This window comes from Saccostrea echinata, unplaced genomic scaffold, assembly GCF_033153115.1.
Source record: "Saccostrea echinata isolate AGI-Se365-2 ecotype Australia unplaced genomic scaffold, CSIRO_AGI_Sech_v1 ptg000054l, whole genome shotgun sequence".
Classification (NCBI taxonomy): Eukaryota; Metazoa; Mollusca; class Bivalvia; order Ostreida; family Ostreidae; genus Saccostrea; species Saccostrea echinata.
This window is the reverse complement of record NW_026889803.1, coordinates 32,574,571-32,599,832: the sequence shown is the minus strand read 5'-3', so window position 1 is coordinate 32,599,832 and position 25,262 is coordinate 32,574,571. Positions and strand designations below refer to the sequence as shown.

Genomic DNA, 25,262 nt, shown 5'->3' with positions numbered 1-25,262 from the left:
TTTTGAAAACAACGAAGTTTATTGTCGAATATTACTCTGTACCGATTGCATGTTTAATTGATGGCATGCGAATATTTTCCATTTTGGAACATGACGTTAATTTTTACACAACATACTTAACATTTGTACTGGAACAACTGAACAATTGTTGATACAAAGATATGGTGTAATAATTCTCCTTTCTTTCCTTTTTAATAACAGAACAGTTCATTAGATATTAAGCAGGTACAATACAGTCTGAGTAAACATGTACAAGCTCCTAATACCTTCTTAAACATAATGATCAATAGGAACCACAATGAATAATGTGTTTAAAACCCGGGACAAGCTTAAGAAATTATTTTCTGAATAATCTTTGATTACCAATACAAAATAATTAGGTGAACGGGTGCTAAAGGAGGCAGATCCTTATTTTCAAAATATTTCTTCACAAGTCGGCAAGACCCACACAGCTTGTACAGTAGTACAATGTACATGTACGTCTGCTGCACCATACATAACTACACACCTGTACACTAATAATTTCACAGGAAATATTTACAAAATATCATTAAAAAATCAATGAACCGCTTAAAATTTTCTGAGTTTTTATTGCATTATATAATATTTCCAATTTCAAATAAATAAGACATAAATAAGCATAATGATCACAGACAATTTTTTTTCAACATGGACGACTTCCGGTGCTACAGCTAGATGCACTCGTGACGTTTGCTCTCTCACGTGACAATGTCAAATTTGTAAAAATGCTGATTGGACAAAATAGAGGATGTATTTGGCACAAAACACACATGAAACATAGGCCCTTTTACCATTCGAAGCCATTAAGTATAGCTACAAAGGGATTTATTTTGGAATTTCATAAAATACTGTGTTGAATGTAGATTAAGTTACAACATAAAGCTTTAGAGGGGTGGGGACAAAAAAAGAAACTTATTGAGCCTTTGGATAATGGTCTTGTCTGACGTCATGGAATGATTACTGGAATGTGCTAACTAAATAAAATACAAAAACGCAAGATAAATGGCCGTAAATCATTTTGTCAGTTTATCTCATCAATATTGCAAGTCAAATCCCAAAACATTCCTCCAGACAAAATACAAAATAGCAACATAATGACCCTCCATGCTAAAGTAATGGATATTTCTAACCTAGATAAAAGGCGACAGAGAAATGGACCCTTGCATAAGACACACAGAAACGTCCAAAATATCACAGATAATTTTTCATGCAAAAAAAAGGCAGACGAGATTTATACGAATTCTTCCTCCTCTCCATAAGTGCACGACAATGTATTTGAAGAACTAGATAAACTTGAAATCGACACTGCACGAACCAGTTTATTGGATTTTTCTGTGCTCAACTCTCGGTTAAGGACAGCTGTTCGACCTGTTGTTAATGGAGTGGCTAGTTTTGGAACTGGAGTCTTGGTTCCGGATTGACTGCGAACGTTTCCTGTTTGATCGCTAGATTCAGCTCGCGCAGTGATTCCGGAAATTTCATCCATTTCATCATCATAATATTCCCCATTCATAGTACCATTAATATTGTTGTGCACAGGACCAGATTCTTTTTTAAATGGAGTCTCTTGAGTGCCCATATTGAACAAATTTGAAAAAGATCTCGATTTTCCACTAGAACTAAGTGACTTTGGGGCTGGAATTCTTGACTTTGGTCCCTGTATATTATCCTTGCGTGGATTTGTTTTTAGGATTTCTTTTATTTTGGATACAATTACCACAGCATGATCAACATCAGCCGTGATTGGAGATTCCGGAACAGATCCATTGCTAGATTTCATGCTAGATCGCCTTGAGGAATTTACAGATGAACGAGTTGGAGTACTTGGTCGAGGAGGAGTGGACACAGGTCTGTTGATTGGTTGAGATTTAGATGATGGAAACGACGGCGTCTTAGATCTTGGTGTAGACGGAATTGATCCTTTTGTACTGGATCCAGAGGATTTGTGTGAGCTTGGTTTTCCTGCAGGAGAGTTTCCTCTCCTTTTTATGTTTTCATTACTATCTAACGATAATTCGTCACTGCCAATCGTATCTTCATTTTCCATGCAGTTAACATCAATATCCCCCATGAAACCTCCCCCCGGAGTCTCGTTAACGGAAGCTTTAAGCTCCCTTTCACGCATTTTTTGAAAAAGCTTCTCCATGGTTTCATACATTTCGGGATCCTCTGGTGGCGCTTCTAGTTCCTCTGTTGATATGTCTCGAAGACCATTAACTGGAAGAGTCAAGGCAGCTTTGATTTCCTCAAGTGGACGCGACTCCATATCGTACTGATCAAAATCACATGGATTAGGAGTTTTTGATCTTCGTAAAATCCCAGCCTGATTCTTGCTTCTGGTGGATGTTTTACCCACTGACATTGTCTTTGCGGCCGATTCTACCCACGCCTCTGTTCTGTTAACAACGTGTGAACCAGACTCTTTCCTCTGTACTTGCAAAACTTGCTCATCTTTGTTCACTTTACGATTCCAGTTCTCTGGATCTACACTTCTAGGTCTTGGACGGTAACGAGGAGTTTCTGTAGCAGGTTTTACATTTCGAGATCTATCCAGACTTTCAGTGGATGCTCGCTGGTTAGTAGGCGTTGGAGCGCGAGCTATAATTCGGCCAGTGCTTGTTTTTGTTGTTCTGTATTTTGTTTCTTCTCCGTCCTTTACATTGATTTTATGTCGCCCACTGTCCCGATTTACAGTCACCATAATAGTTTCCTCGGTAGAGTCTTGCTTAACTGGAGTTTTTGATTTTAAGCCTGTTGCACTGGACCTTCTCGGTGTTGCTGGACTAGCTGACACACTTCTCCGTTCTCTTTGGTTGTTGTAATCTGACTCTGGAATTTCTCGGGCTGTGAGAGTTGATGTTTGCTGTTGGTTTTGGGTAAGTCTTCGTATGGGACTTACATATGACTTGGGCTGCTCATTACTAGGCTTACTTCCTGGCCCAGGTGTCTTGGACCGAGGGATTTCAGTACGTTCTTCTTTCTCTGTTTGTGAAAAATCGTTTGGACCAGGAGTTGTTGATCGTCGCTGCATATACATACTAGTGTAAGATGTGTTCTTTTTTGGAGTGTTCGCGACAGCCTTGTTGGCGGAAGGCGATTTAGCAAGAATCGTTGCTTTCTTGGGTGTCGGTGGTCTCTCTTGACGAACAGTTTCTGGTTGTACTGGCTCAATCGTCTGCGTCAAACTTAAAGATTTGGAAGCACTTCCTACTGGTGTCATTGGTCTCGGAATCAGAGATGGAGTGGATGGTCTCCCACTAGGTGTTGATGGACGTTTTACTGTGACGATTTCGTTTGATGTATTGCTTGTACTTGATGCTACATTAATATTTTTGGTTGTATCTTCCCTGTTACTGACTTCTGCTGGCTTTGATTCCGTCTTTTTATTATTTTCCACAGCTATACATGCTTGTTGTGCCCGATTTCGAAGCTCCTGAATAGACTTTTGTAATGCAGTAAAACTTGCAATGAGGGAGTCATTACTTTGACTTTTTGATCCCTCTTTTTCGGGTGAGTTCTCCTTTTCAGGTCCCGGGTCAGTAATACTGCGGGTCATTCTCGTTGAGGAAATATCATTGGAATCACACAACGAATCTACATTATCACTAGATATAGTATAAGTTTCAGTTCCTTTGAAACTAGCAGAAGAAATGTCTGTTTCCGTGTCCTCTGAAGAAATGCACAAGTAACTGACATTGGGTTTCACATTCTGAACAGGTCGTTCACGTTCACTAAGCACAGAATCCGACTTAGATTCATGAAGTTTTTTATGAGGTTTCGGACTATTGGATACATTACTTTGCATTGTTCTTGTAGTATTAGAGTTTGGACGAGGCACTGTGTGTGAAGACGTTGGTGTCTTTGGTCTCGAAACATTTTGAACAGAGGTTGGTTGGACTGTGCTAACGGGCGTTTTTGGTCGAGATACACTGCTTAGTGGCGTCTTAGGTCGTTGAGCAGTGCTCACTGGAGTTTTTGGTCTTTGAATATTACTTGTACTGACTGGTGTTTTAGGTCTCTGAACCGAACTTACTGGTGTTTTAGGTCTTTGCACACTTGAACTAACAGGAGTTTTGGGTCTTGACACAGAACTAGACACTGGTGTTTTGGGTCTTGAAATAGTAGAAGAAGCCAGTATTGTCCGTTTTGGTTTCTCCATTTCGAAATATCCATTACTTGCATTCTGTCCATTGAAAGACTTGGTATCCAAACTGCGACTTACATTTCCAGTATACTTGTACCTGGATGGTTTTTCACTAATCGGCGGCTTTTTTACAGATCGATTCGCACTATATGATGATATGTTTCGTGAACTATCAGTGCTACTCTGTGATCTTGGAGATTCGAGACTTCCTTCAGAGGCATTTCCATTTGGAACTGAAAGTGCACTATTCAGTAAGTTTTTAAACTCATCCAAAGTCATTGTACTGATTTGGTTGATATCAACATTTGGTTGCATGGAGTTGGAGCCTGATGTGTCGTCTGTTCCCACACTGTCATTACCCTCGGAATCCATACTCGGGCGCTGAGGAAGCTGGCGACGATCTGCACGTGGAGTATTTGGAATCGATTTTGATCTGTAAACAAAACAATTCATATTGAAATCAATTAATTCAGTGTGTTGTGAATTTTTAAAAGCAAAAACCGTCGCTAAAATGGCACAGTAACTTGAAGATACATAAACAACTCCACTGTAGTACATCTAGGACTGAATAATACAAAGTCCTTAAAATTTCAAACTGAAAAGAAACCACTTACTCACAAACAGAAATAAAAAAGAAAACAAAAAGACAATTTTTAATATCCTCAAGCACAAAACCACAACGCGATCTGGATACTGTCCAATATCAGAGAACTTTAATTTTGTATCATGTTTAAAGTATTCAATTAGTCTGCTTTTTCATGATGACCAACAATTCAAGACCAATTTATGGAAATGCTGGAATGCTGACGCATTTTAAAAATGCAATCCCTATTACGGGAATGCCCACACGATTACTATTTGCAATTCTAATCTATCTCCTTTAAAAATCTGATCGAAAACAATTGAAACGTAAACACATCAAATAAAATTTCATTTAAATGTATTGCTATTTCTACCTGCCGCTTTTATCGTCTATTCCACTTTTAAAATTGAAATGATTTTTTTCTCAATACACTTGATGAAATTCTCCTTATCAAGAGAAATAGTTAATCCCAGTATGGCAGGCCTTTGTAGCGAGGAGATAGGGTTCCTCACAACTTAAACAAGACGCCAGAAGGAACGAAAATCGATACACACAATTTGTAACAGATCACGAAGAAAACGGGTGAAATTCCAACCACATTAAGGATCTCTGCCAAATTGTTCCGATAGAGCCTTGTCGTCAGTTGCCGATAATTACCCGTCTTTGGCGGGTTGTATCTGTTTTTATGTCACCATACGCAGGTCGTAAAATAATAAAATATACACTTCAAGTCCAAACGATTACCTGTATATATATTCTTTCTCTACATTGCGACTACTGTCTCCAGACAAAAGAAATATATTGCGGATTTGGTTATCTCCATTACAGATCGAATATAAGTACACTCTGTTGAAGGGTTGAATATTCGAACAATGTCTTTAAAATTTCAAGTTTAAAGGTAAATTTATGAAAACAATATTTAAATGTCAAAAGAAACGGAGCACAAGGCAGTGTTATTCTCGAGACATAAACTTTAAGATGCGTTCGTGCATGTTTGGAAAAGTATGATTAAATATCTACCGCGGTATATACAAACATTCCGTTTAGGTGTGTGTGAAAATCTTTAGAAAATTAGCGAAGGTTTTTGTCGATTGATTTGATATCTGATGGTTATGTCAAAAGGAAAGGATTTGTTGTCGATAGTCTTACACGAAAATGAATAATGAAGAGCTCTTAAGCTTATTTCGAGACAAAGAAATTTAAATGGTAGTACCTAATTTGACAAAACCAGATCTGTGAACCTGCATGTTTCAGACATTTGATACTGGTTAATTGTCAATTAATGTAATTACAGACAACAATGTGTGCAGATTATTTGAAAAGGTCCTTCTTGTGGTTAAACTAAAGAGAACATAACACTGCTTTTCAATGTGATTTTACCTTAATCCTGAAAATCTAACACCCTATTTTTCATTTCAATAACAAGGATGAATTGAATAAAATTTTAGGAATGAGAAAAATCGAAGTTCGCCATTGAACATTTTTTTGTTTTCATCTTTACAAAATCGTTGTGAGATCAATAGGTGAGCAAAGTGACACTCTCTTTTCATATCTGCATACAATGAAGTGTTCAATATACCTTTCATTTATTGAAGAGAGAGAGGTGGAAATTGATTTTTTTTCTCTTACCTTGAATAATTTGAGACAAGAGTTGCCTGGCTGTTCTTCCTACTTGGCGCCGGAGACATTGAAACAGCTCTCTGAAATGACGGTGAGGTACATCGTTTGGGGGCCGGGGAAGCACTCCTTGCACTGGGGGATGGGGACTGGCATCGTTTAGTTGGGGATGCTGGACGTGATACTTTGGTCGTCTGCTCACGTGGTTGCAGTGCCTTATTGATTCCTGATACGGGTGAAGGCGATCGCAGGCGACTAACAGGGGCCGGAGACTGGCTTCTCCTAGAATTGGTGATCACTGTACTAGTCCTCTGACCACTAAAATTGACATTATTTACATTGCCCGTCGGAGATAGCGGAGAGACGGGAGGTTTTGTTCCATAGTTCTGAGTGACACTTTGAGTGTTTAGCTTTCCTGGAGAAGGGCCAGGCGACGCGCTACGCATGCGTGCCGGCGAATGAGTCCTTTCAGAAGTTTCCGAAATGGAATGCGACACTGGACCAACTGAGATTTTTCTGGGAGACTTCAGTGGCAAGGTCTGAGACAATGAGGGGGTACTTGCCCGGCGGGTGGGGGTTCCTTGAGGCCTTTGAGATTGTGGAACTGGTGTGTTTCGGTGACCTGTAGATATAATAAAAACGTGTCAGCGAGTTCAGAATGACGAACTTTGAAGGAACTTTAAATATTTTTTTTTGTATATAAAAATAAATATAACGACGCTGATATTGATTTGAAAAGATTTCTTTCAGTTTTGATCTTTGTTTACGGGTTTCTACTGTTTAGTCACCCCAAACAGGTGTGGAAATGTCAATAATTACGAAAACTTAAAAAACTTATTTGTTTTAGACTTCCGAAGGGGCCTAGACCTTTATACACAGATTCGAAAGCACGTGTATATATCTAATCATATCACGACCGGTTTAAACTTATAAGAGTTTAAAAATGATTTAATCAAGATAATATTCTATTTAAAAATCCTTTGATCTTGGACTATGTCGATCGTCGTTATACTTCAATAAAACACAATAACATTTTCGAAATTATTATTATTTAAAATGTAACATGCCTCATCAACTATCACAGGCGAAATAATAACAGGTGTTTACATAGGAAATGCAACTGAAATGCAAAATCATTTAAGTGGGCATGACTCTGCACACAGAAATGAATTAAAGTTTGTATTTTTTTTTATCCTTTGCATGTGCACATGGGAAATAAAATTCTACATTAGATTTAACATCTTAAAGAGAAGAATTTAAAATATGCTTATACAAAGCTGCATATATTATTAAAACTTTATTTCAAACATACCATGATTCAGAAATGTAAAATTCGGTCTTTAGGATTAGATCTTGAGAACTTGATTTCAGTCAGTGCAAATCCTTATATTATACGACTCAGTGTGTGATTTTCATAAATAATCACATTAATAAAGTCATAAGTAGCTATTTTCCTGATTTGTTACGCAAACTCTTCTTCTACACTGGGCCCGAGGTAAACCCGGATTTATTAGCTTTACCCTTATAATTGCAAAGCAATAAAAATAGGAGTGGGTCTAAGATTTAAGATTGTTTTCAAGGGAAAGGGCCGATTTACGTTTCTCTGCGACAAAAATGTTACTACATTTTTATACGTTTTGAAATAATTTTTAATTTTCGGAAGAATTTATGCTTCCTGACCCATTATTTCAATTTAGATTACTTAATGTAAAACATTTTTTTACTTAAACAAACATACCGCACGACACAGACTTACACTGTACGTTATAAAATGAAGGGTTTAGCAAATCAATATTCGATTGAAAGATACCATTTATTTACATAATTTCTAGGTAATTTGAAACTATTGGTCACAATGATAACCCACTGAAAGGTTTATCGCACCCTGAATTTGACTTACTTATCTAAGTTCCTGAAATATCTTAATTAAAATTTGTTTAAACTCGGGGAAATTTACTTAGAGTCCACCAATTGAATAATTGTGTTCTTATACACTGCCTTTCATTGTATGCCTACCACTGGCAAAAGAAAGCAATCTCCGGGGTAGTTATGAATAAATTCAAGTAAAAAGCTATTCAAAGTATCTTTTAATAATATTCATGGGTCTAATAAATCACATGGAAGTGGTCTGAAAATCTCGTTAAGTGTATTTATTCACCACTCAATACTTGGTATGGATATGTCATTTGCATACACTATATACAGGCTTATAAACTTATACCTGCAATAATGTCTCTTGCATAGGGAGGGTTTAGTTAAGCTACATCACAGTCGCGCAAAAATAAACAGAAAGCTACAAAATCGCGGTATTTTTATCTTTTATGTTTACTTGAACTTCCTATATCACCAATGGCTTTTCTCTTTTACTTCAAAATATTCTATAAATCGTGTTGATTTATAGATGTTTATTTCCTATTCCGAATAAATTGCATAGAATCGGTCTATTTTTTCTGACGTCACATGGTTTAAATGGGCAGTATATTGAGTATATTTTCACTTAGAATTAGGATAGGATTACAGATATAAAGGAATTTATAATTATTAAAACTCTCAATTAAAATCCATCCATAGATGTTTTGGTAGACAGGAAATTGTTACCTCATTAGGACCGAGTAATTTTATTTATATTTAAGCATTACGGGTTTTCGACTGAAAAACCGTTGTTAATGACTGAAAAAAAAAATCATGTCTTCAAAATGTGTCTGGCAGGTAAACTTTTAGGAAATTGTTCAAAAACAGTGAATACTAAATAAGTTTTATCTACTTATAAATAAATCATCACATGAAAAGAATGATTTTAAAAAAATCTTTTTATAACTGCCCACTTCTACTTAGTCAAATGTAACTAGCTGGCCTAAACTAATATTAATTTGGTACGTAAACAGAATGAATTGGTCCTGGACATTTAATTTTATTAATGATACTGTTTTATTATGGACAAATACATCTTCCTATAAAAGTTTATAAAGCACAGCTAATGTATATCAATAGTAATTCTATTGATCAGTGGTTTTGATCTTAAGCTGTTCAAACTTTTTATGACTTTCAAAAGTTTATCGATTCTGCTGAAGGTACCTGGTCCTGGTAGTGAATATCCTTAAATAACAGGATAAATCGCACTTAAGCGACTGTCATTTTATTAACGAGAAACGGTCAAATCATCAGATCTTAGAAATATCATACAACAACGTTTTCTTATTTTCAGTCTTTAAAATATAAAGAAGATAAATTTAAAGATTCATGATAGACAAAAACAAAAAGGCTAATACCAAAATCAAGTAAATTTGTATGAGAGTTATTTTGAACACCAAGTCGTTGTTTAAGGGATTGGGAGGGGGAAGGGGGCTAAATCTTACCAGAAAATCCACAGCGACAAGGGTCATGTTTATCTAAATAATGTTCTAGAGTGTCCCAGCCGCCACCAACCCTGATCATCACATGTTTACGTAATATCTAAAAAAAAAAGAAGAGGTAAAAGTTGAATGCTCATTGATTTTACCATTAAAAATTCACAAAAAGTACAATTCATAATGAGAGTCAATTAAACATTCACCACTGTTTTTGTAGATGTTTTAGGGAAATCAATTCAAGTTAATTAACGGCTGCTTATTTTTATACTGAATTATCTAGAAAAAAAAAACACTTTAAAATACTGACTTACCCTCACAAAAACTAATGTCTGAGAATCCCCTATTTTGTATTTTCCCTCCCCGACTTTGATGATGGGGAATTGTACAGGACAAGTACATCGTCCGGCCAACCACTTCACCTAGAAAAAAAATTGAAGTCCTAGTATAAAAATCAAAAATAAAATACATGGAATATATTTAAAAAGAAATTAATAAAAACTAAGAAAGAAATTTTAAAACATTTCAAGGGTTTGTTTGCAGCAAACTGTAATTAGAGTTATCTTTCTTACACAGTATTGAACACTGCGCGCAATAACAACCCGCAGACACAGATTCTCAGATCATTACGATGTCAAAGGCTTAAATCATACTTATATTGTAGTATCATTACACCTTCGTGAAATTACAAACTTTCAGGTCGGAGATGAATCGATTTTTAATGATAGTACGTTGCATGATTCAATCACAATAAATGAAAATTCGTAATCTTTTGAACTATGGAACTTTAAAAAATAAATAAATAAGTAATGGAAACCTTAGATAATTAAAGCGTTCTATTTCAATCTGATGTTTAAAACGTGTGTTGGCCATTATTACATCTTGACGAAAATGGATATATTGCAGACTCGACAGAATTTTCTAAAATCAGGTAATTTGACCTACTGGATATTGTTCAAGAAATAATTAAATGCGGGACACGACAAAAACAATTCTACAATGACAGCAACTTAACCCTCTTCAACCAAACGTCAAAAGGTTCCATCCGAGATGTACGTTCTTACTATAAAAGATCCACAAATCAAGCCACGCCATGGTCTTAGGAAAATATCTATCTGGTTTCACAATCTTTTAACAGAACAAGAAATGGGCCGGCTTCTGTCTTTTCTTTTACGCGATAAATTGAGTATTTTCAGTCAGTAATTCACACAAAAGAAAGAACGTAAGGTATTTATAAGTACAGTAACAGTTAAAGAATCTATAGGGTGGAAACCATCTTAAAAACTTTCGACATAGAACGAATATTTTTTTTTTCTGATGTTAAACTTACTTTATCATCAATATCAGGATGAACAGGAATTTTCTCTAATCGGGCATCATCCAGTTTTTGAAGAACTCTTATTATATCATCAACAGATGACAAATGAATCACTTCGTTATTACGAGCGGTATTTTTCCGGAGCTTGCACTTTTTCAATTTTTTCAGTTAAAATATTTTCCTCTATTGATACCGTGACACCCATCATTTCTTATTTCCACAATTTTTCCCCAAACCCATCAAGCTTGCTGTACAACTACGTTATTAGTGCGTAAATCCAATTTTTCAAAACCTCGAAACCATGCATTAAATTTGAATTCCTTAAAGATTCATGACTGTAAGTTAGTTGCATATATAAAACGCTTTATGCAGATCATGCAAAATTTTCACAAAAAGACGCGATTAGCAAATCGCAACTTAAAAGACGCACAAATATCTAGAGAATAATAATCCACAAAGAATATAGAGCAAGTTCTGTGAAAAGGAAAAGATTCTGTAGAAGTAAGTCAGGATGGAGAAATGAAGATTGACAGAACATGGCTACTGATGTTAAACTGTCATAACTGCGACCCGCGTGTCGGTGGAATCAATGAAGCTGAATTGTCAGCCGTGGGTGCCTACAATATTCATAATGGACGTAATATTTACCAGAACCTTTCTCTGTAATTGATTGTGATCGATTTGGTTAAAAACATGTTACGACAAATTCCTTACCTAAGACAAATGTTCATTGTTTAATCTTGCACGGTGCGCTACCCTCTTTCCCTTTTTTTACTTAGGTAAATGTATATTCTGTGATGTTAAATGGAAACGCACAAAGCATTTATGTTTATTATCGATACTTTAAATATTGATTTGAATTGTGTATGGAACAACAAATATAATGTATGTAAAGGGATTTTTAAAATCCTTTATATTTCATTGAACTTCTGTTAAAGATTTTCCCAGACACAACTGAAACAGTGCTAGTACACGAGAAAGTGGCTAGTACACTAAATACGTTTCGAGGGCATTACTTTATGAAGGAGAGTTCGATATGAAAATTGGACGTCGGCCCCTTGTTGACATTTTCTTTAGGAATGTCGAGTTCGATTGAATCTATCATTGATTTTTCTTGAATACAGACAAGATAAGAATAATCCACGTTAAGTCAGTGCTACATTCCAAACCAAACCTTTGTTTGGGCATAAGGCCCTCTAAGTACTATGACTTGGAATATCAGAAAGATCAAGAGGGTCATAAACCTAGACCTAAGACAAGAGGGATTGATTTTTGATTGCAAATTTTGTTACGTTACACTAAGACATAAGACCGCATCTCATATTGTTTAATTAAATGGAAATCATTAAGCCATACCCAATAATGCCCCGCGCTACATGTATGTCCAGTTCAATATTTTCATTCATACAGATAGGTAATGCTCTTGAAACCTCATTTGACAAGAAGATTATATCTTGAAATTTTTGAAAGAGATTCTTTTTAATCTTTTGAAGTTTCGCACTGGCATTCATGCTGTGTTCGACGTTGTTCATTCCATATTTCACACAGAAATGATATTTAAGGTTTGGAAAAAATTGTGTTTACAGATAATAAATCATGATTCTTGCCAAGGAAAACTCCGATCAGTTTTTGGTCGGTGCCAAAACGTGAAGAAAGATACTTAACAATGCGTTCAAAGATGTTGAATCGTCTTGTTAAAAAGATAAGAAAAACGATTTACAATATGTTATAAATTCTACAGTTTTTCGTGTAGTTCTGTATGAATTCATGTAAAAACTACAAGAAACAAAAAGAGCTAAGAATGGTGTTCCTAATGTCTTTTTTCTTGTCTCTGTATACGCAAAACTCCTCGCACAATCTGTTTTATAACGCTGTTCTATAATGTACTACGACCAACAGCTGTTTTCACATCTTAAATGCAAAGAGGTAGGATACACGATCGAAGATTGTCTTGGTGTTAGTATTAGTCCAGCAAGAAAGAAACATAATTCGCTTTGATCATAGCATCTTAGGTACATTACACGTTCGTGACAAAATAGTATCAACCAAACTTCCCGGAGTTTCTTATTCGCATTCTCATCCACTAGAATTGTTAACAAACACACCCATCTCTTTCAATTCTAATCGAACGCGACGACAACAATTTTCAACAAATATAAACAGGACATAACCATTATCTGCGATACATTCCGAAAAGAACATTACATCGGGAATAACTCATTTTAAAAAAAATGGAATTCTTGCTTATCGAAAACATTAAAAAAAAATTAAAACCACTTAACACTCTTTGCTCTTGTATTTATAAGGCAAGCGCACGTCATCAGTTACAGACATCAAAACAAATTCATAGAATACTTTGATCAAATCTGCACTCTATATATCGTGTATTTGATCCAAGGTGTATGAATTTATGTATCAATATAGATATATCATCTCTATAAGAATGACAAAACCCGTTTGACTCCCATTTGTGATCTAGATGTAGTAATCTTTTCGGGACAATTTACGAGTATTCATTCATTTGCCAAGTAGGCCCTGTGATCGTTTTGTTACGGTTATTAACTTTTCTAACACGTATTACTAAAATTATGCCAACACTTGTCCTCAATCATAAACGTCTGCTAATGATAATCTCTCCGGAGATCGGACCTTTCATGGCACAAATTTGTCGTTATCGGAAGAAAATTTGGCAAGATGTCACCTGTCAGATCTTGGGGTCACTGCATGGAATCCACGATTAAAAGAACCCTTCCTCAACCTCAAAACCGTGCTCAAAAGTCCCAGAAAGCAAAAATTTTCTTAAAGGGCAAGACCTACCTCTTCTTCGCAATCAGCTAAATCCCAACGATGCCTCAAATCTCTAGAATAAACCTCTTCATCCTGCATAATCTCATGGGAATGAATGTCTTTGCAACCCAAAACAACAGGCATTGTTAGAGCAAACTTAGTAATTTTGGTGATATTTGGAGATTTTCAACCTTTTTGTTTGCAACTTTTCTTGCAAAGATTGCATCTATGGAATTCCTTAACAACCAAACATAGAACTGCACCGGAAGATTGATGATTGTTTCTTCATATCTGCAGTTCAGAATCAGAACCTTTTAATTTGGAGAATACAATAAGACTACAATACCTGCCAGGCAATACACAGACCAGCACAGTTATCAATCATAAGGCAGTGCTATAATCTAAATCAAAATCTTAACTCGGGTATATTTGGGTACAAACAATGGCGGTATTGCCAGTAATTATTAACAATCTTCAAATCATGCTTCTTGGAGAATACTCTATGTTTTGTGGGGGCACACTTAACGCATCATTACGGGTTGTTTAAAACAGTTTCGGGCTAAGACAAAACTAAAATCGGAAGGTCTGCAATCTATGGTAGGTTTAATGTAACGACAAGCGAAATCATATAATTGGGTATAATATAGTCATCAGTCTAAAGCGTCTTAGCAATGATAAATATCGCATAAAGTGCATAGCTAATCCGTCATAGTTTAAAGAGATGTAACAAAAAACTTTCCTTGTTATAATCAATGCATGTGATTTAAATCGATCGTACCAATCATATGAATTGACAAATTTCGTCACAAGAATTAAAACGGAAGTTTAAAACTGGGCAAAAGTTTTACTCACTACTTTCTCTATTGTAACTGATGACACTTTGTCAATATCAAACTTGGCTAACTATTGTAAATATATGAAAGGTTTTGTAATTGAATTAAGGAAAGTGCTAAATTTGAATGGCGCGGTAATTGCTTATCTATAATGAACTGATAGGATGTTTGCGTGGAAATATACAATTCCTTACAAAACTGACCAATATTGCTTAAAGAAAGACTACTAGAAGAAAAAAAAAACCCAAGGCAAAAATAAATGAAGCAGAAAATAGGTACAAGAAAATCGTTAACAGGAAATGAGTGAAATGTATCGTCTTGGGAGATAAGATAGTTTGAACGTCCAAAATATTTATTTCTTGTTGCATAACATGGTCATAGTTCGCATATCCATGCAACAAATATTGTTTGATGTGTTTGTTTTCCGCGCAGGAACACATAATAATGCAAGTCTTTGAACCTAGCTTTAATTTTCGTAGTACATATCCAATTTCACGGTTCAAGCTGACATTAATTAAATCTGATATCCTTTCTGCACCGAAATATTACACGGTGTCAAAGATGGAGTCATCACTTTTGTTTGGGCGTCAGTAGATTTCAGAATAGCAGACGACAATGATGCATCAAAGATGACAGTGTCTCGGATAAAATAACGTGTCCACTTTATCTTCAAAATGACAGACAACGCTTAGGGAACCCTAAAGGAACGCTATGGAACCAAATCAGTAGAATGCCGTATTTCTATGACTGCAATCAAAACAATTATCTCAATGACCCCTCCAAGACAAAGCATTACCAGATGGTGAAATCGTCATTGGTCCCGAAGCTGTAGAACAAAAGAACAACTCATTCAGGCATTTGCTAAAGTCGTCTGGCATTGCTGTAAATTGTCTCGTTTTATGCTAATTGCATGCTTTATGTTTTGTTTTGGGTCGGCTGTAACAATGATATGCGATTCTTGACTCGCAACAATTTAGTTCATTTAATGATTTAAAGATGAGTAACGTTTTTTACAAGGTTGACTGAATAGGCCCGGATGCTTGTTGATAAAAAGCATTCCTTCCATACTGTTTTGTCGACATACAATCTGAACCCTTTGTGCACTTTGCACAGATGTTTTTACTACTGCCAAAATGTGTATCGAACGGAGACATAAAGCTTATTTTACAACCATTTTTACGGGTGACTGATCAATTAGGCACTATACCTGTGCAGTTTTTGCAGAATTAACGTCTGTAAAGAAATAGTTGTATCCACAAATTAAGAGAAGAAATAAATCCATGGCTAAATGGCAATCAAGCCTGCAAGAAATATCAATCTTGCACAATCATCTAAGTTTTTTGTTAAGATTTTTGAGCGTTTAAAAGCAATGATCACATTTCTTTAATAAAGGGCAACTTTGATCGACAATAAAGAAACGATAATTTAGAACTCCAAAAGGTTTTTGTAAAACCCCGAAATAAGTCTTAATAGGATTTTAATGACATTAAAGCAGTTTTTGCTTCTAATTTCTGAAAATTGTATTGCACCTGTTTATCTAACTTAATTCAATAATTTATTTTCCCAAAATCTTTTTATTTAAATACATGTCAACAAACAAATACATATGCATTTCTAAAATGAATAAAATAACTTTATTCATTTATGCAAGTTTGCTTTTTAGTTCTAATTCTATCATTTATTTGTTCCATGGAAATACTGAGCAAAGCTTCGAAAGATTTTGATGAGATTGTGTCGATAATTAAGGCTCAAGCAAGACTTGAGAAACAGAACTGCTCTTATTCGGCGTTTTTTTTTTTTTTTTGGTCCGTTATTTTTTCTTCAATATTTTCAACAAATGATTTTCAATTATCTTCAGTATACTTATATAACCCCAGTCCTTATTAAAAAAAAAACACATTCCCAGGACACTTCTTTATTTCCTTAGTGGCCATTTCCGGACATTTCCCCTTGTCATTCATTTTAACAATTATACTTCTTTGTTGTCGGAAAACCCTCTATAGACTCTTGTTTTTCTTCCGAAAATTGATCACAATGACAAATCCCTTTGTAAACTTTATCTACCAACTACAGTACACACTGGAATCCCTTTTAAGAAAAGTAGTTAACACGTTAAGTCGTTTTTAAATCTTAGCGAGAACAAAAGTAAATACTCAAACCAAAGGAACACCATCACAAGAACAAATGATCGAGAGACGACTTACTTCAAAATTGTTTGTTGCTCTTTGTTCTTTGTGCTTTTAGAAGGACACAATTTCCGAAGAAAGCTTAAACAAGCAATGATATTACATAAACTACTTTAGAAAACCAATTTAAAATGGAAATTAAATCGATTTTTATTTAACGTTTTATGTAGATCGTGTCTCTGATATTAGATTTATCTCGTTGTAATCTGAAAAAAAATCCAACTTCTGTTCAAAGTACATTCTGTAGTTAATCAATGTTACTATCAGCGACCAAAATATTCAAACCATGTGTTCTTTTTCAATTTTCAAGAAGTATTATTTTAGCAAGGGTTTATTTGCATTCAAATTCAAAATTATAAAGCTTGATTTACAAACTGAATATAAATATTGCTATTAACATTAGGGAGCATTTGAAGGTCTGCCAAAGTTCGCTCGATACAGTCGATATGATAACGGCAAAATATTTCAGGACCTAGTGGCAGGCAAATACCACTTGTATATAAAAATATCACAATATAAACATATGTGTTGATAAAAATGAATCATATTTTGTAAGCTTTGAAATCGTTCTTGCGAGAATTGCGATAAAGCGTATAAGGATTGCTGATTAATAATAGGTGTAATAGATTTTCACTGCAATCATTTGCAAGAAATCTGTACATAGATTTGTATACATTCCTTGACATGAAGAACACGACTTTAACAAGAAATTTACAAGCAAGGAAATTCTGCTGAATGCAACGAAAACATGCATCTATTTCACATGAAAACAAAGAAATGGCGTATTGCCAAAGTCTACGATGTGTTTGGGGTCACCTCGAGATTTTACAGTTAATGAAAGATGATAGATCAATGTCTGGCCAAGGCATTCTACCAACCCCAGAGTCTACTGAAAGGATGAATTCCAATGATATCCGAAAGGAAATAACAATTGCAATATAAATATCTAGGATGCATCCTTGAGACCCAAATGAGGTGTTAAACCGTCTGAGTTAATCAGAGATGGCAAAAATCAATAGATTATGTCAATATGTAACGTACATATATCACGATGTCATTCACACCTGCTGATATAAGTATTTGTAATACACTAACAACATATGGTTATCTTCACACATATCCTTGAAGCTCAGGTACAGTGACATAGGAACGCGGACATAAGAATGATTTACGCATTCATTAAATATGACACATATGACTACTGACTGTCAAACGTTCTGTTTTAACTGTTTTTATTTATGTTTTTATTCATTGTTTTATTAATCAAATGGGATTGTTAGCAAGTCTGCATACTTTTCTCTCGTCTTCCAGTTTGCATCTGATTTGTTCGCAACGGGAGCAATCGATCATTATTAAATACATTCTCGATAGAACACCTACGTTGCTTAAAAAAGATAACCAGGCAATTCTATGTTGAAGATATTCAATATTCAGAATTGAAAACAGCTACACGAAAAAAGAAAGCCACTTACAAGTTACTCAACAAAGACCAAACAAGATCGTCCGACCTGATAAAAACATACGTACATTAATAGTTATCGTATTTCATATTTGTGTAGCAGGGCGTTAATATTTGTAATTTTCTGTATCGTGTTTAATCAAATGTCATCTCAAAAACCAAAGTACCGTGCAACCGTGAATCCAGGCACTACAGTATAACTGAGTACATGTACTTAAGTGTCAAAACAATAACACTACACTATTTAGTTCAGTGTCTCGCCTTACTTATATATCAAAACTCCTCCTTTCTGCAGACAAAGATCCCAGCGAACATTTAACATGTATCAGCAAGGGATTCGTGACGAGAAATATCTCTAAACTTCAAAGCCATTTTTGTAATGCAATATAGTTGGTGTAAGTTTGCAAAGTCTAGTACATTGTAGCTTATAATTAATAAGAATGTTCCTACAGAAGTTAATTGTAGGTCGAGACAGGTGACTCACAAACTTCAACAATATCTGCATGTGATAACGATTTCATAGGAAGATAGTGAGGGCAATGGATCTTATGGATGGGAGCAACAATCTTAATACTGCATCATTTTAATTAATCCGGCTGCTCTAAATGCACAGTCTGTCTATAGTATAGGGAATCATTCCTAAATTCAATAAAAATGCAATGTTTCCGGAAGCAATGGTAAAGAATCAACCAGCAACTAAACATTTTTCACAAAGCTACACCTTTCTCTGACATGAAAAATGGAGACAGTTTCAAGACAATATCTCATCACAAGTTAAATCATAAGGGTCAAGGTCGAAGGTTCTTAATGGATTTACATCCTCCGCTCTTTGATGAACCCCCCGTCTGCCTTTACCGTCTACGAAAACCTCGGCCAGATGTTTTGCAACATGCCGATTTTCGTTAATTTGCTGCTGTAACAGCACCAATTTAATTTTCTGCATTACTCATAATTTGCCAATCGAATGAATTCGATAAAAACTAGGGTTCTCTCTGTTTTGCATTACTTGCGGGATAATAGGGAACATTATACTCTCTGTTTTAGAAATAATGGAGTCACAATCGAAGTGTTGGTTTTGCATGTTGATTTTGCACGACAAAAATCTGCAAGTCACCGACGAATGTGACTGTGTAAATCAAGAAATATGTATTAGAGTCCATATTTAATGTGGTGTTCGTCTGCGCTGCAAAAATAGCTATCCTTTCGGACTCAAAAGTGTTAGGGAATGCTTGAAAATAGTCAACTGACTTAAATCTCTCAGAATATAAAACAGACAAAAGAATTTCAAAGGCATCAATTCAAACTCTTTGGGTTCTTGAATAGACATTAACTAAATGTACATAATGTTTTTTTAAGAAAGGGGAAAATGAATCGACTTTGCAGATATGAACTTCTAAAATGAGCAAATTTTGCCTTGGTTTCTAACAATAACGATGACGCAAAGAATATACAGATTTTCTTAAAATCAAATAGACAACTCAAATAAGGGTGCAACTTAGTGTTTGAGCGATCTCAAAATGGGGCAGTGATATCCATTCACTGGAACAATACACAAACATGTGCACAGCCTGTAGATAATAAAAGTTTCATTAACTTCAAGTTATTTCGCCTTTTGTTATCAAGAGAAAATAAATGCATAAAGATTATTCGCTAAATTGGTTTTTTTATTATGAGCTTTAAGCCTAAAATATGTCAAAAAATAATAGCTTGTTTTGTTTTCTAACAAGCTGATCCGATTATATGGCTTTTTGTGACAAAAGATTAGAGGAGAACTGTGTATTTCTTTCAATGGCTAACAGAAAAGCCAGACAAAGGGACAGGTAATTTCAAATAATGTATTATCTACCTGGAGAAAGGGGAAATACACAAAACATGTCAGAAAAGAATATACCGCCAATGACCCCGGCTTTAAGTAGAAGACAATAAATCTAGAACAGAAAACGTAATTAAAATCTTTCTACAAACATTGGGCAAAATCCGTTTGTTAGCTCCAATTAAGAGAAACACACAACTGTCTCAAAATATTTATGTCATCTCACTATTTAAATTTTGAAAGTGCTTGTTTCCTCTTAATTGTTTAAACTTGATATGGACGGGTAAAGGGTGACACCCGGGGAAGGTCCTGTCCTTTATTAATGTAGAATAATATTAACACAGAGATTTACCGAGGATAACGGTACCGCGACCTTATACGCACACAGGTTAATGGAACAAAATGCAATCTTATCACACATCCGGAAACAACAAAAGCCATGCAGGTGACAGCAAAAATCAAAGACCATTTCATAGAATCTGTGGCGGATCAAATGTCAAATCTTGGAAAAAGATCCCATGAACAAGTGCCTGTGTGTAATTACTTACATATGATGTTGTGAATCCAGCCTCATTATTTTTCTACATTAAATGTCCTTCATGCAAAGTTTTACGCAGAAAATGACCTGATATCTATACATAGAAAGGTGACAGTAATTACTGAATAAAGACGTCACGGTTATTATACTAATTAAAGAGAGTGTTAAAATAAGACCGTTTTTGATTAATTAGTAAATTTCACGTTAAACTGGAATTAATGTTTTATTAAAAGTGGGAAGACGTATATTCTCATACTTTCCTAAATCTGACAGTTTAAATATCTGTGTTTAAGCCATATACAAACTTGTCTAATTCTTTTTTGGCAATTACTGCCTGAAGTTAATTGAATATTAACAGAGATTATCCAAACTTTTAGGTCAGCATGAGGCTTAATTTAAATAATACCCTAATTAATTTTATTCTGAAGGAACTTGTCTGTGCATATACATACACGCATAACAGAATATATCTTTCCAGCAGGGGATGAAACGCGCTTCCATACATGTACATAATTTTCAGTTTCTGGCATGACATCAAATGCTACATAGGGATTGAAAAGTCGTTTGGCATTGTAAATTATATAGAGCAATAAAAACTTTGAAAGAGGGTATCACAAGTATTGATTAAACAGGGTAATGAATAGGTTTAACCCTTCCAAATATGCTGAAAAACACCGGGTGCGCGATCGTCTGCTATTTGTTCAACACAGTTCAGGTATGAAATAGATTTATTGCCTGTAATGATAACTTGTGTTTTGCATACAAAACAAAAGAAACATTACACGCATCATTTTAACATGTATATTTTGCATCGTGATGCGTGTAATTGTCAGCCCTGGCTGTCAAAATGCCCATCTCCACGCCTCGGCTACCAGTAAGACACAAATTGAGTTCTTTCTAGACTGGCCACTTAAAATTACATAACCACGTCAGATTCTGAGGCACCCAATATACATCTTGTTTTCTAATCGTCAAAAGCTTCAAACTTTTGTTTCATCGATTGTGTTGTCTTTTTATTAATGATAATGCAAACACAGAGTTTAGAATTCAATTCGACAATCAACTTTACAGGAAATAACATAAGAGGTTCGCAACGAACAGAAGCTATAAAACGTATTCCACATGAAACATGTTTAAGAGAGAAAAAAAGAAATAAAACGCGTTTTTAAGTCTTATTTCAAGTACCACATGTACTTCAGCTGTGTTTAGAGGGTTCATTTTATACAGGCATTGCTGTTGTCAAAAGTTTAGAGATAGCGAACATCAACATTTAATCTGATCTAAACCACCTTTAACTTTATCAGATTTTATGTACATCAAAATGAAATTTTCCGGTAAATTAAGCAATGTCCCGGTTTTAGCGTGGGCATTTTTAACGGACTATTGCCATGAGCTGCCCTTGGGGGACACATATTTGTATGTATTTTATACAGTGTGTACGGTGTCTACCAAAACGGCAACTGTGTGACCTAAATATTCAAAACAAAAATAAACCATAATCATTTGACTTACCATTTCATCAAGAGATTTGATGTCGCAGGTAATTATTTGAGGCGGGGGTTCCCCAGATTCTATCTCGGCATCAATCTCCTCCTCCATCTGTACCAAGGTCGGAGCCAACATGCCAAGTTTGGCCCCGATCCTGGCAATTTCCAGTAGACACAACACAACACTCTTCTCATTCTTCCGCAGCACCAGGTCGTCAGTTTCAAACGACAACACATCCGGAATCCCCAAATCTTTAGTCCATGTGATGAAGTTGGAGATGTTGTCTCGAGCATGGAACGTCTGCGGCTTCACTTCCTTTCGATATGGAACCTCGTACTGGGGAATCTCCAAACGACGGACGAAGTTGGACTGAATGACAGCTAGTCTTCCCATTTGTCTTTGTTCGTCTGCATACCCTTTCACCTTGTTGGCATGTTCACAGAGAATTACACCCGTTTCTAATACCTCGAAAAAATTATCCACTGTGATATTCATCTGGTACAGACACATGAACCATTCTGCCAAATCCTCTTTCATGGCATACAGGTACTCGTCATTAGACTTGTACGCCACGAGGGACTTGAGCTGGAGGACCAGCAAAGTGTTACTAGGTCCTGAAGTTCCCGGAGACTCCATCGTGATCCACACTTTTAACCACAACAATAATCACATTTTGACACTTCCAAAGAAAAAATACCACGGAAAAAATAAAAAAAAATATCCCCTCCGTGGGGTCCTCAAGTGGAAAACTTTCCTCGTTACATTATTCCAACAGCACTCCGATTAAAACCTTCTGTCAGCCTGCTTGTCACTAGCAAAATAAAAGCCTGTAATAATCTAAAGCTTTAGCGATCATGCATGAGTTATCATGAGTAATAATTTTCTAACCGCCATATCAGTTTAAACCTACGGTCAAAGATTATTACACTTTAACATATATGCGTCAAATAACCAATATCGAACTAATAGATTCCCCTATCTACGTTAGTACTAAGGCTGTCCCCCTAACGTGCCCAAACGTCCACTCTCTGGCGGATCAAGGCGCGTTATGAGACCGCCACTAAAGGTATCTTAAGACATTTAAAAAGTGACAGTGTTAGAAATTCAAATACGTACCTCCATAATAATTAAATGGTAGTAAATTCACGGCACACATTTCCGTTTACAAAATCCATTTAGAAACCGTACGTGTGAATGAAAAATCCAAACCACTGAACGTCGTAGCAGACATGCTATCAGTCGATATTCCCATGTTCCGTATAAAGCTTATTTATCTTATGCAAGTCGAAAAAAGATCGATAATATCATTATGTACGCCAATGTAAATAGTCGAAAATCTGAAATGTGTCCCTAGTTCTTGTAAGTTCCTCTTTAGAAACACCAACATATGTTTTCTCGCTCTGCAATCGGTCTTCAGCTGTTCGTCGCCATGTGCCAACCCATTCAGTAGCTTCGTCTGCGTCAAGTGCAAAAAGCAATTTTTAGTTTTTCCCTACTCACCTCCTCAGCTAAAAATAGATTTAAAATAAAGCAAGAACTTCCGTGCATCCACATGTATATTTTTTGGCAGATTAATTATTGATCTATGTGGATAAAATCTAAGAAGAAAATACCAACTGTCGATTTGCTTAAAAAAAGATGCACTTTGTCTGAAAGGGGTTTGTGTGGCATTTTGACAAAACGTAACGATTTTCAAAAAAAAAATATTTTACGCTTTGTATTATAAATATTCGGGCTGTGGACCTTATCTAAATTCCTAGCCAGTTTAGCCGAGAATTCTACGCACTGAGTCGAAAATAAAGGATTTAAGACACACTTCATCAAATAACTTCATTTGCTGGTTAACCATGGATTTGTATAATTAAGATACATCTTTCTTTACTTTTTTAAAATACGAGGTTACATTATCGGGGAAAAAATCTGAATTTTTCAGAAAATCTAATTGCATAATTTCACTGTCATCTAAAAAAAAGTATTATTATTATTTTTTTTTTTTAGACAAATTACCTAATATAGATTATAGAATTTATTTCCTGGACTTCGATGGACAAGGCACGACATTTGTTCCTCAATAATTATTATAGAAAAATTCTTCAGATCAAAACTCCCAGAAGAGAATTTCCCAAAATTTACACAGAATCTTTCAGTACAGTCAGAGTTACCGCTCCTGCCATTTTATTAAATGACCCCCTTTTGTATAATTATATATTGTATGGCCGATGGTAGATGGAGGTATTACTGCACCGAAACTTCTATGAATTTCCAAAGAAAAATATATTTGGATAAATATGCCTTTTACGGAAACAACATCAGTGAAAGTTTTTTTTCAAAATAAGTAAATGGTTTTAAACTGTTAATTATACAGGTGAAGAGCGGAAAATATAAAAAGGCCTTTGACAGATACCAGAGTATCTTTGAGTTTCTTAACTTAAGACCTCGTTGGTCCTACCTGGAACTGGTCTGAATTTGAATGACAAAAATTTTACAGAGTAACGAGGATAATAAAATCATATTGATGCAGCTTTTCTTCTGAAAGCTCAGGAGTAAAGATACATACATGTATACACTGTATAATAAATTTCAATATACAAGGGGTTATTAAAAAGTTCGTGCACTGATGCGATAAAAATTGAATCAAGAACGAAGAAAATGTCTTATATTTTATTCTGTATACAGAAAAGATATCACTGAATAATAATGTAAAAATTCATTAATGTACCATTTATGGTACATCAATGAATTTTTACACATTTATAAGCGGTTTTAATTTTATGGCGCCAGTCTGCGAACTTTTTGATAACCCCTAGCATGACCAACATAACCTTATCCCAGGACCAATTCATTTTCAATTTTTGTAGAAGGATAGCTACTTATCATAATCATGCAAACAATTTGCCTACATGTCATAATGACAAAATGTGGACAGTAATAAAGAAACATTTTCGAAGATTTTATATGGCCAATTTAGCTCCATTCTGGGGCCTGGACCATGGGCCAGATGACCATGAATTTCACAATTTTGGAGATAAAGGGCTTAGTGTTTATTATAAAATTGCAAGTTTCTCGTACATATACCAATGGGTAAAGAAAATACATGTATTTCAAAAGTGTAATTTGTTTTCTACACA

The 25,262-nt window shown here is 35.3% G+C and overlaps 1 protein-coding gene across 1 annotated transcript; it reads right to left on the bottom strand.

Moving 5' to 3' along the window:
- Positions 1 to 570: 570 nt before the first annotated feature.
- LOC133171958 (GAS2-like protein 2A) lies at positions 571 to 23,588 on the bottom strand. Its single transcript, XM_061306754.1, has 6 exons — positions 23,251 to 23,588; positions 22,159 to 22,945; positions 10,027 to 10,134; positions 9,722 to 9,818; positions 6,378 to 6,987; positions 571 to 4,598 (listed from the first exon to the last, which is right to left on the bottom strand). Exons 2-6 carry the CDS (start codon positions 22,768 to 22,770, stop codon positions 1,253 to 1,255), a joined length of 4,773 nt encoding a protein of 1,590 aa, XP_061162738.1. The 5' UTR covers positions 22,771 to 22,945; positions 23,251 to 23,588; the 3' UTR covers positions 571 to 1,252.
- Positions 23,589 to 25,262: the final 1,674 nt, after the last annotated feature.

Excerpts from the sequence above, each read along its gene's own strand:
- LOC133171958 (XM_061306754.1), bottom strand. The coding sequence starts at position 22,770 with ATGGAGTCTCCGGGAACTTCAGGACCTAGTAACACTTTGCTGGTCCTC. Across the intron at positions 9,819-10,026 it reads AGACATTAGTTTTTGTGAGG|ATATTACGTAAACATGTGAT; the intron begins GTAAGTCAGTAT and ends TTTTTTTTTTAG. Across the intron at positions 4,599-6,377 it reads CTTGTCTCAAATTATTCAAG|ATCAAAATCGATTCCAAATA; the intron begins GTAAGAGAAAAA and ends TTTTGTTTACAG.